This window comes from Hemitrygon akajei, chromosome 18 (genome assembly GCF_048418815.1).
Source record: "Hemitrygon akajei chromosome 18, sHemAka1.3, whole genome shotgun sequence".
NCBI classification, from domain to species: domain Eukaryota; kingdom Metazoa; phylum Chordata; class Chondrichthyes; order Myliobatiformes; family Dasyatidae; genus Hemitrygon; species Hemitrygon akajei.
This window is the reverse complement of record NC_133141.1, coordinates 9,316,479-9,329,494: the sequence shown is the minus strand read 5'-3', so window position 1 is coordinate 9,329,494 and position 13,016 is coordinate 9,316,479. Positions and strand designations below refer to the sequence as shown.

The following is a 13,016-nucleotide window of genomic DNA, read 5'->3' as shown; positions in this document are numbered from 1 at the left end:
TGGTAACAGGCCCTTCCAGCCAAACGAGCCTGCACCATCCAATTACACCCATGTGACCAATTAACCTAATAACCCGTACGTCTTTAGAATATGGAAGGAAACTGGAGCACCCGTAGGAAACACATGCAGTCCTGGGGAGAACGTACAAACTCCTTATAGATAGTGGTGGAATTGAACCCAGGTCACGTGTTATGCTAATCATTATACTACCCTGCCACCCCAATCTTGTTTTTCGATCCTTCCACAGCCTTGCCGTACTATCTGTAAAATATCCTCCAGCCCCACAACCCACAGATATCTGCATTCTTCTACATCCGACCTCATCTAATCCTAGTTTTAATCACCACACAGCATCCAAAGCAAAATACAGCAGATGCTAGAAACTGTAAATGAAAGCAGAAAATACTAGAAGCACTGAGCAAGTAAGGCAGAAAAAAATCAGTTTAATGACCTCTTAACAAAATACTTTGATCAAAGCTCACTGAAAGATTAATTATGTTTATTTCCATACAGATGTTGCCTGAGCATTTCCAACACATTGCATTTTTAATTTTAATCCTCCACTGGTAACCTTCACCTGCTAAAGCTTAAGATTCAGAATTCCTTCACTAAAATGCTCCATCCTACTATCTTCAAGATGCCTCACAAGGCATATTCTGCTGACCTATTGTTTGATCTTTAGTCCCAATACCTAGTGTTATGGCTCAGTGATATTATTTCTATTTAGTACCTTGAGATGATCCACAACATTAAAAATATGTTTGCAGATTCAGAATATTACTATTATTATTATAGCTAAACATCCCGTCAAAGACTAGGCAGGTAAACAAATGGTAAATGGAATTTAATTCTGAGAGATGTCAAGGAAACATTTAAGGATGACATACAAGACAATAAATATACACTCAATAAGAACTGTACTGCAAAGAGTACCACCCACAGATCCATGGAGGTGGCAGGAAACTGTTAAGATAAACAAGATTTCTGTTTTTATTGATTGAAACAACAAAATAACACAACTGATAGGACTGCTGCTTCATACCTCCAGTGATCCAGATTCAACCCTAACCTCCATTTCTGTCTGTGTAGAATTTACACATCCTCACTCTGTGTGAATTTCTTTTCCACTTTCAGTACTGTGCAAAAGCCTTAGGCACACACGCACACACACAGCTCAGCTTAAAACTTTTTCATAGTGCTGTAGTAATTTTATGTATTGCACTGTACTACTGCCACAAAAAATTCAAATTTCATGACATCTGTGAGTGATGATAAACCTGATTCTGATACGGGTCTCTGTTGTTGACTGAGAGTGAGAAGGGAACAGGGAGAGGGGAGGGAGCAGGAAGCCCCAGAGAGACATTCTGTAATGATCAATAAACCAATTGTTTGAAATCAAATGACCTTGCCTAGTATCTCAGGGCTGGGTGTGTCTGCACATGCACCACCTCCCTGCCTCTGCCACCTGTCCCACACCCCTCCCACGGCACTCCACTCTCACCATTCCCAACATCCTTTGCTCCTGCCAGATTTACAACTCGCTCTCTGCTCCACATTGACAAATACAGTACTGTGCAAAAGCTGTAGGCATCTGAGCAATATATGTATATATATATATATTCCGAAGACTTTTGCACAGTACTGCATTTCCTACATCCCAAAGGCATCCAGGTTTGTAGGTTCACTGAAAACAGGAAATTTCTCCAAATGTAGGCAAGTGGTGGAATCTATGAAGGGAAGAGTTAATGGAAATGTGGTGAGAATAAGAGGGGATTAGAAGAAATGGGTGCTTGGCTGTTGATGGGCTGAAGGGCCAGTTTCTGGTCTGCATGACTTTATGAACGGACATGTAAAACAATGGTTCGGTCGCAGATCACCAAGAAATTAGAGAAATGTGATAGTACTGGAACATATCCAGTGAAGATCTAAAACATTTAAACACATTTTCACCTGCTCTCCCTTTTCAGCATTTCATAGCTTGATGCATTCTTTCATTTGCTTTCTTTCTCTCCAATCTCTCATTAATCTATCAATCAGACTTTGCAATTGATAGTGTCACCCAATTAAAGATATTCTTTGTCCTTTCTATCCCTCCTCCAAATTAAAACTAATTTGTTTTTTCACTTTTCCCGTTCAGATTTCCGTAATTTTCTGTTTTTATTTCAGCATCTGTATGTTTTCTATAATGACGCTGCCAGTGTTCCCGAATGTTATGAGAACCGACTAGCTGGGCTGATATTGTTTGTACAAAGGCGATCACTAGATTTATGAGGGTATAACATTTTGAAAAGTCTAGGCAGAATCCACTTTTTTCCTTAGTACGAGTAAAAACACTAGGGGTTGCAGGTTTAAGTTTGTGTAGAAGAATTAGAAGGGAATCATGGAAAATGCTTTCAACCCAAGAGTGTTGGTGATTTGGAGCTCATGGTGAAGGTAGAAACCTGAACTACATCTAATAAGACCTTGGACTCACATTTTGAAGGAATACAGATTAATACTGGGAAGTATGACTTGTGTAATTGGCCCTTCTTTGGTTGGCATAGACAAAATGGGTCAAAATGGCCTTGTTCTGCTTTTTAAAATTCTATGATTTTAACTGTGGTTCAAAACACCAAGATCCAATGCTTTTTTAGCTGCATTTTCTGCTAATTTTACCCCTTTTCACAATGTGTGTTCAAAATTCCACAAGCACAAGAAAACTCTTTCATATTTTAACCAAGTAATCATTCTTTTGCTGCAAGAGCAGAGGGCATGCACAAACATAAGAGTCATAAGAAGTCTGCACATAAGCACTTTGAATGAGAGTATAGCTGGTTTTACTCTCTTTTGGAACATAGAACAGGGATAGGCCCTTTGGTCTACAATGTTGTGCCTACCCAATTAAATTAGTAATCAAACGGCTAACTAAACTATTTTCTTCTGCCTGCATAATGCTCATATGTTTCCATTTTCTTCACATTCATGAGCCTATCTAAATGTCTCTCAAAAGTCTCTCATGTTTCTGCCTGTACCATCATTCCAAGCACCCACCACTTTCGTGTAAATAAACTTGCCTCTCACATCTCCTTTGAAATTGCCCCCTTTCAACCTTAAATGCATGCCCTCTGGTATTAGACATTTCAACCCTTGAAAAAAAATGCTCTCTACTTATAATCTTATAAAGCTCTATCAAATCTCCCCTCAGCATCCCCTGCTCCAGAGAAAACAACCCAAGTTTGTCCAACTTCTCGTCATAGCACATACAGGCAGCATCCTGGTAAACCTCTTCTGCACCCTCTCCAAAGCCTCAACATCCTCCCTATAGTGGGGTGACCAGAATTGTACGCAATACTCCAGATGTGGCCTAACTAGAGTTTTATAAAGTTGCAACATAACCTCTTGACTTCTGAACTCAATGCCTCAACTAATAAAGGCAAGCATTCCATATACCTTCTTGACCACCTTATTGACCTGTGTAGCCACTTTAAAATAAAAGGCTGAGTCATCTGCTCCTACTCTTAACTTGTATGTTTTTATGTACTGCTAATTAAACATACCTTCAGAGTTGTGCGAACTGTCACTATCAACTTCAGCCATGATGGGAACTTTCCAATCATTTTAGTGAGAAATGATACAATCGTGTCCCCATAATCTGGTTTGTGAAACTCTGCTTCATTCAGCCCATCAATTAAGACAATGTAATCTTCATCGGCAATTTTTCGTTCTGAAAAGAAAAAAAACAAAACCTGTAACTTGTCATATTGATCTTTAAGTAAAAAATAGTTTTGAAATTCCAGATATATGCTTTTGTCTTGCAAAAATAATTTAAAAATTACATTTTGTTCAACATAGAATATAGAAATTTACAGAACATTACAGGCCCTTCAGACCACAATGTTGTACCGACCATGTAACCTACTCTAAAATCTGCCGAGAGTTTCCCTATTGCATAGCCCCCTATTTTTCTGAGCTCCATGTACCTATCTAAGAGGCTCTTAAAAGACCCGATTGTATCTGTTTCCACCACCTCTGCTGGCTGTGTGAAAAACTTACCCCTGATATCCCTTCGGTACCCATTTCCAAGCACTTTAAAATTAAGCCCCCTCCTGTTAGCCATTTCAGCCCTGGGAAAAATCCTCTGGCTATCCACATGATCAATGCTCCTCATCATCTTATACACCTCTATCAGGTCACCTCTCATCCTCCTTCGCTCCAAGGAGAAAAGGCCAAGTACACTCAACCTATTTTGATATCCAGGCAACATCCTTGTAAATCTCCTCTGCACTCTCTCCATAGTATTCACATCCTTCCTGTAGTGAGGTGACCAGAACTGAACACAATACTCCAAGTGGGGTCTGACCAAGGTCGTATATAGCTGTAACATTACTTCACAGCTCTTGAATTCAATCCCACAGTTGATGAATGCCAATACACCATACGCCTTCTTAACAACACTGTCAACCTGCACAGCTGCTTTGAGTGTCCTATCAACATGGACCCCAAGATCTCTCAGATCCTCCACACTGCCAAGAGTCTTACCATTTATATTATATTCTGTCTTCGAACTGGACCTACCAAATGGGAGGAGCTTAGGAGGATTAATGGGGCCTAATGGCAACTCTTTAGCTTGCATCTTCAAAAACAGCTTTATTTCCATCTTTAGTATCTCTATTTTTCCTTTTCAGGGCTCTTTTGAAGACCTTGACCTGGAGTTACACACTGACTATGGTTCTTTGCAGGAATGGGGCCCACTCTCAGGGTTTCACGAATGGCCATTGTTCGGCATGCCAAGAGCTTGACCTAAGAGCTTCACTCCTTCAGAGACCGAGATTTCATGGCTCTGGAGACTGGGGGGATCGGAGGTTGGTGCCTCTGCAGGAGATCAGTGTGTCGTTGGAGACGGAAGATCTCTGGCTGTGTGCCCAGAGACCTGAGATCTATGGGCACAGAGCTCTAAAAAAGTGACACAATGGACTTTTAACATCATAAACCAGCGAGTTGTTTGTTATATCTCCTCTCTCGCTGTGAAACGGAGACACCATTTTCTCCCTTATTTGGGGGGGGAGGTGAGAGAGGGCGAGAGGGAGAGAGAGACAGAGACACTGTGGTATGTCAAATACCGGGTGAACGAGTAGACCTTGGGGTAACTACAAGTCTGTGTCTTTGCTGTTGCTTTGCTCACGCTTGAGTGCTCAGCGGGGGGGGGGGGTTGATGCTTTTTGCCGGTGGGGGAGGGGGGGATCGTGGCTTTGTTGCTGCTTACACCCAGGAGGGAGGGGAGCTGGGGGGGACTTCGGGTTTCTAACACTTAACTGTCATTCATTCCTTGGGGGTACTCCTCTGTTTTTGTGGATGGTTGGGATGAAAAAGCATTTCAGGATGTATATTGTATACATTTCTCTGATATTAAATGTACCTTTGAAACCTCAGAAACCAAAATGAACCACTTCACACTTATCTGGGTTGAAGTCCATCTGCCACATCTCAGCCCAGTTCTGCATCCTATCGAAATCCCGCTGTAACGTCTGATAACCCTCCAGACTATCCACAACACCTCCAACCTTTGTGTCATCAGCAAACTTACTAACCCACCCTTCTAATTCTTCATCCAGGTCATTTATAAAAATCACGAAGAGTAGTGGTCCCAGAACAGATCCCTGCAGAACACCACTGGTCACCAACCTCCATGTAGAATATGACTCGTCTACAACCACTCTTTGCCTTCTGTGGGCAAGCCAATTCTGGATCCACAAAGCAATGTCCCCTTGGATCTCATGCCTCTTTACTTTCTGAAGGAGTCTTGCATGGGGAACCTTATCAAATGCCTTACTGAAATCCATATACACTATATCCACTGCTCTACCTTCATCAATGTGTTTTGTTCCATCCTCAAAGAATTCAATCAGGCTCGTAAGGCACGACCTGCCCTTGACAAAGCGATGCTGACGATCCCTATTCAGATTAGGTCTCTCCAAATGCTCATAAATCCTGCCTCTCAGGATCTTCTACAACAACTTGCCCACCACTGAAGTTAGACTCACTGGTCTATAATTTCCTGGGTTATCTCTCTTTCCTTAAACAAGGGAACAACATTTGCAACCCTCCAATCCTCTGGTACTTGGGTAATCACACTCTACAGAAAGCAGGTAATTATTTAAATCCACCAAGAAAGAAGGGATTATTTTGCAATGCATTTCATTTCATTTCTATTCAGAAGAATGTCTATTGTTATTGATTTGAGCAATCTACTGATGTTGAGGCCAAAAAATATTGGGACAGCACAGTGGGGTGTCTCAGAGTACCATCAACTCGGGTTTCATCCTGACCTTTGGCGTGTCTGAGTACATGTTCTCTCTGTGTGGCTTTCCTCTAAGTGCTCCAATTTCTTTCCACATATCAAAGATATGTAGCTAGTAGGTTATACAGCAACTGTAAATTTCCCCTCTTGTGTAGAACTGGGGAAGCTGATGTGATGTAGGAAGAACAAATGGAATAGTGTGAATAGGCGCTGATTTGATGGCCGAAGGGCACATTTCTTGTTGTATGTCTATACTACTCTACGATTGTGAATGATCTTCCATTGCCCTGAGATCACTGGTCATCTCCACTCTGGGTTATTCTGCATATTTCCTCAAAGGTCATGCCATGGTCTACAGCTGAAAGCATAGTTTCTGTTGTGTTGACATAATCCAAGATCATATCAGCAACTCCTTGTATGAGTCTGCCTGCATTTACACAATAGTTTTAACAACTAACAGCACAGTTCAACCCTAGGAAACTCACTGGCTGTCAAAGCTGTCAATGTTATGAACTTCCGTGAATGTCACAGACACTCAAATATCACTCAGGACTTAAAATCTGATTTCTTTTAAAGAAATGTATAACTTCAAGTACATATGCACACATATTAAAAACATTTAATCTAATTGAATTAAATCAAATTAAAAGCTTTATGTATCTTTGGTCCAGCAATCAATTTCTGCTATACATTCCAAGGGTCCCCACTGTATGTGTACCAGATTAACCTGCTTTGAGTACAATGGCAGAATTTCCCACCCGAAAGACAGGTATCTGTGTAAGTTCATATCGCTCTGTGAGAATCCAATATTGCAGTACCTATGTCCCATGTTCAGTACTTTGCTTCAGCCTTTTCTCAGGAACAAACAGGTTACAGTTCTTTCTGCTAACAGATATATGTAAACCTTGGCAGAAGATTACTCCAGTACTTCAGTTCAATAGACCATCACACAGTTATTGGACACTTCATAGTTATTAACATGTTGCTTGAGAATTATCACAATAAATGAACTTTCTTGTGCCACAATGAACACTAACAACTATTATGCATGCATAATACTGTTTGGGATCTTAGATTCCTGAACATATATAAATACCTAAAGCACAATGTAAAGAAACTCAAATGTTGCTCAAGACTGAGCAAGTCTCAAACCAATCATCTTCCATTTTATAAAAAGCAAGCCAGCTATTATAAAAGCAAACTAACTATTGTAATTCTTTCAACAAACTTAGACACAGCTTCCAAGTACTTTGCTACTGGAACTACTGGCCATATATGGAGTGTGAAATGACATTTAACGGCAGAATGCGATCACTGTTATTTATCATGACTGGGGAAAATGTATTAAAGAAGACAGAATTTAATTGAACACCTTACTAAAAGTAAGATTTTATAAATTAAAGATTTGAACTGTCAACCATGGCAATACCAATATAAAGGGGTAGAGCATTTTTTTTCATTTCTACAGATGTTAATGTTACATTTTCACTTGAGCAGAAGTTTGAGGCAAACTGCTGTTATACCAACACTGAGCCCGACTGCGCAACATTAACATGTTATTCCAGTCTGCTAAAGTGACATTTCATGAGTCATCCTGCTAGCTGAATGAGATTATGTGTGAGTAAATTGTGAAAAATTGTAAATCGGGATGAAATCAACCAGAATGAAAAGACATTACACATTTTAATTCAGTCAAGCACCAGCAGTAGGAACAAAATTTGAGCCCAAAGAGCTAGATTCAGACTCTTGTCCCAGGAAAACTGAACTGCACAAATTCCTAAGTACCTTGTTATTTCTACAAACCCCATTTCCAGAAAAGTTGGGATATTTTCCAAAATGCAATAAGAACAAAAATCTGTGATATGTTAATTCATGTGAACCTTTATTTAACTGACAAAAGTACAAAGAAAAGATTTTCAATAGTTTTACTGACCAACTTAATTGTATTTTGTAAATATACACAAATTTAGAATTTGATGGCTACAACACACTCAACAAAAGTTGGGACGGAGTTAAAATAAGATTGAAAAGTGCACAGAATATTCAAGTAACACCAGTTTGGAAAGACTCCACATTAAGCAGACTAATTGGTAGCATGTGAGGTATCATGACTGGGTATAAAAGTAGCATCCATCAAAGGCTCAGTCTTTGCAAGCAAGGATGGGTCGTGGCTCATCCCTTTGTGCCAAAATTTGTGAGAGAATTGTTAGTCAGTTCAAAAGGAACATTTGCCAACGCAAGATTGCAGACAATTTAGGTCTTTCAACATCTACAGTATATAATATTGTGAAAAGATTCAGAGAATTCAGAGACATCTCAGTGCATAAAGGGCAAGGTCGGAAACCACTGTTGAATGCGCATGATCTTCGAGCCCTCAGGTGGCACTGCCTAAGAAACCGTCATGCTACTGTGACAATTATAGCCACCTGGGCTCCCGCGGGAGTACTTCGGAAAACCATTGTCACTTAACACAGTCCGTCGCTGCATCCAGAAATGTAACTGTATTACGCAAGGAGGAAGCCATACATCAACTCTATGCAGAAACGCCGGCGAGTTCTCTGGGCCCGAGCTTATCTCAGATGGACCGAAAGACTCTGGAACCATATGCTGTGGTCAGATGAGTCCACATTTCAGCTAGTTTTCGGAAAAAATGGGCGTCAAGTTCTCCATGCCAAAGATGAAAACGTCCATCCTGATTGTTATCAGCAAAAGGTGCAATAGCCAGCATCTGTGATGGCATGGGGATGCATCAGTGCCCACAGCATGGGTGAGTTGCATGTATGTGAAGGTACCATTGACTCTGAGGCGTATATTAGGATTTTAGAGAGACATATGTTGCCATCAAGGTGACGTCTCTTCCCAGGATGTCCATGCTTATTTCAGCAGGACAATGCCAGACCACATTCTGCACGGGCTACAACAGCGTGGCTTTGTAGACACAGAGTGCGTGTGCTTGACTGGTCTGCTGCCAGTCCAGATCTATCTCCTTTTGAAAATGTATGGCGCATCATGAAGAGGAGAATCAGACAATGGAGACCACGGACTGTTGAGCAGCTGAAGTCTTATATCAAGCAAGAATGGACAAAATTTCCAATTGCAAATCTACTACAATTAGTATCCTCAGTTCCAAAACGATTAAAGAGTGTTATTAAAAGGAAAGGTGATGTAACACAATGGTAAACATGCCTCTATCCCAACTTTTGTTGAGTGTGTTGCAGCCATCAAATTCTAAATTTGTGTATATTTACCAAATACAATTAAGTTGGTCAGTAAAACTATTGAAAATCTTTTCTTTGTACTTCTGTCAGTTAAATAAAGGTTCACGTGAATTAACATATCACAGATTTTAGTTTTTATTGCATTTTGGAAAATATCCCAACTTTTCTGGAAATGGGGTTTGTATATCTGTATATGCTTCCAAATTGAATACCTACTTAGGTGGCATAACAAGCTACACAGCTTCATCATAGCTTCCCAGAAAGTACAAGAAACAGTTCTGTTTACATCCAATTTAATTTTCCATTTACAGTAAAGCATTTGACAACTGTTGCTTGTGAAACATAGTTAAAATAAATTATTGCAAACTGAGTTTCTACCCTGCCCCCCCCCGACTATTCTGCAGTACTCCACAAAACCGTGAAAGAGAATTGCTTGGCACTTTCAAAACTTGACCTACCTTTACGCAAATTGTCAAGGGGTTCCAGGACTCCTCTTCTAAATGATGCAATAGGATCTTGAACACAGGAACGCAAGCTGAGCATACTCTGTAAATGTGGTTCTCGCAGTAGCTGCTCCCTATAGGCAACAAGTTGGGGTGATCGGCAAAGGAGAGCTGCCACGTTGTGTACAAACTCTGGAACTAGGCAGGTGTAGGCATTGTCTGCTTGGCAGTAATGGTAGGCCACCACCTAGAAAGAGAAGCTCAATAAGCAGGTTTCAAACTTTCAGTCAATTCCTCAGTTGACCAAGAAATCACTGAAATGGCCAAAGTCTGAAATAAATGCCAATTTTTATTTCCAATTTGACCTTAAACTTTATACTTGAAAAAAATCATTCTGGAACAAAAAGCTGCATGGCAGGAAATAATTTACTCTTGATCTTCATGGGATCTAGCAGTGCATCTATCCTGAAACCATACAAATATAGTATATAACCAATACACTTTTGTCATTAGATTTCAACATTTCTTCTGAAAATGCAATTCATCTATTTGCTTTGCTGTGCTTCCAAAATGCTTGCATACATTCATGAAATAAAGCATCACAATTTAAAAACTGAAGCAACACACACAAAATGCTGGTGGAACACAGCAGGCCAGGCAGCATCTATAGGGAGAAGCACTGTCGACGTTTCGGGCCGAGACCCTTCGTCAGGACTAACTGAAAGGAAAGATAGTAAGAGATTTGAAAGTAGGAGTGGGAGGGAGAAATACGAAATGATAGAAGACCGGAGGAGGTGGGATGAAGCTAAGAGCTGGAAAGGTGATTGGCAAAAGGAATATAAAACTGAATGCTGGTTAACTAAATATAAGATTTAAAGTTTTCTTCTCACATTGCAAAAGCTCAATCTTACTGAGCTTTTTGGTTTGATTTCAAGCACCAAACGAAAAATATTATTTCTTGCTAATCATGCTGTGGCAAAGGAGCACCGTAACATCCTGACATTGCAACTTGTCAGTTCTGATCTAAGTGAATTGTTGAGAAATATGGGAAGTATTGTTCTGTGGATGACATTTACTATGAATGGGCTCTACAAGCATTGTACTAAAGACCAAAGCACAGCAGGCAGAAACGCCACCTATAGTCACCCAGTAAATCACCACTCATGCCTCTACTAGATTCAAGCACTGATCCAATACGTGAGAGAATATTGAGATTAATTTACTGTATCAGTGGCTCCATATATTTCTGATACAAAGGTAAACTATCTGTGTATGTTTGTGCACAAGAGAGCATGAATGATTGTTAGCATTTAAACAATATGAAAATCAGGAGTGACATTAGGAAACAAGAAATGCACATTTTATGGTAAATCATTTTCTGACTAATGTGTCATTCAGGCAGTGTGCTAATCATAAACTTCAGAATCACAATCATCATATGTAGGAAATATCCATTCAGCCAATTGAGATTATACTCAAGTCTGTGCAACCTCTTCTTTGCATATTTTCCACATTTCCATTTCACCCACTCTTTCCCTGTAGCCCAAGAAATTATATTCTATCAAATGGCTAACCAGTTCCCTTCTCAAAATCAAGAAATAAAAATGCTGGATATCAAGGGATAGTTGACATTTTGAGCTCAGACTCTCCTTCAGGACTGACAGTACAAAGGGGAGATAGCCAGTGTAGAGGTGAAAGGGAAGGACGAAACCTGATCAACTCCATCTGCCATTCTTACAGGAAGCATGTTTCATATATGATGACCACTTCATATAACAAACAAGAGAAAATCTGCAGATGCTTGAAATTGAAGCAACACACACAAAATGCTGGAGGAACTCAGGAGGCCCAGGCAGCATCATGGAAAAGAGTACAGTTGACATTTCAGGCCGAAACCCTTCAGCAGGACTGGGCAAAAAATGATGAGGAAACATAGAAACATAGAAAACCTACAGCACAATACAGGCCCTTCGGCCCACAATGCTGTGCCGAACATGTACTTACTTTAGAGATTACCTAGGGTTACCCACAGCCCTCTATTTTTCTAAGCTCCATGTACCTATCCAGGTGCCTCTTAAAAGACCCTATCGTATCCGCCTCCAGCAACATCGCTGGCAGCCCATTTCACACACTCACCACTCTCTGAGTAAAAAAAACTTACCCCTGACATCTCCTCTGTACGTACTCTCCAGCACCTTAAACCTGTGCCCTCTCGTGTTAGCCATTTCAGCCCTGGGAAAAAACCTCTGACTATCCACATGATCAATGCCTCTCATCATCTTATACACCTCTATCAGGTCACCTCTCATCCTCCGTAGCTCCAAGGAGAAAAGGTAAAGGAGTAGATTTAAAAGGTGGGGGGAAGGGAGAGAGAAGGGGAAGGGAGAGAGAAAAACAAGGTGATAGGTGAAACCAGGAGGGTGAAGTCAAGAGCTGGGAAGTTGATTGATGAAAGAGATACAGGGCTGGAGAGGTGGAGAAGGAGGAGTCTTATAAGAGAAGACAGAAGGCCATGGAAGAAAGAAAAGGGAGGTGGAGCACCATAGGCAGGCAAAAAGGAGATGGAGAATAGTGATTGGGGTGGGCAATTACTGTAAGTTTGAGAAATCGATGTTTATGCCATCAGGTTGGAGGCTACCCAGATGGAATATAAGGTGTTGTTCCTCCCACCTGAGTATGGCCTCATCACAACAGAAGAGGAGGCCATGGATTGACATATCGGAATGGGAAAGGGAAGTGGAATTTAAACGGGTGGCCACTGGGAGATCCCACTTCTTCTGGCAGATGGAGCTTAGGTGCTCGAAGAAGTGGTCTCCCAATCTACGTCGGGTCTCACCGACATACAGGAGGCCACACCGGGAGCACAGGACACAGTATATGACCCCAACAAACCCACAGGTGAAGTGTTACCTCACCTGGAGGGACTGTTTGGGCCCTGAATGGTAGTGAGAGGCAGCTGTAGCATTTGTTCCACTTGCAAGGATAAGTGCCAGGAGATCAGTGGAGAGGGAGTGATCCCTGCAGAAAACTGAAAGATGTGCCTGGTGGTGGGATCCCATTGGAGATGGCAGAAGTAAC

At 40.9% G+C, this 13,016-nt stretch overlaps 1 protein-coding gene across 7 annotated transcripts in view; it reads right to left on the bottom strand.

The window, feature by feature from the left end:
* LOC140741057 (protein TANC2-like) overlaps positions 1–13,016 on the bottom strand; it is a 712,173-nt gene that overhangs the window by 128,714 nt on the left and 570,443 nt on the right. For all 7 annotated transcript variants that reach the window (XM_073070734.1, XM_073070733.1, XM_073070735.1 and 4 more), the window contains 2 exons: positions 9,954–10,185; positions 3,537–3,703 (listed from right to left, as the gene is read on the bottom strand). In XM_073070734.1, coding sequence (XP_072926835.1) covers positions 3,537–3,703; positions 9,954–10,185 — 399 coding nt within the window. The remainder of the gene's footprint in view (positions 1–3,536; positions 3,704–9,953; positions 10,186–13,016) is intronic.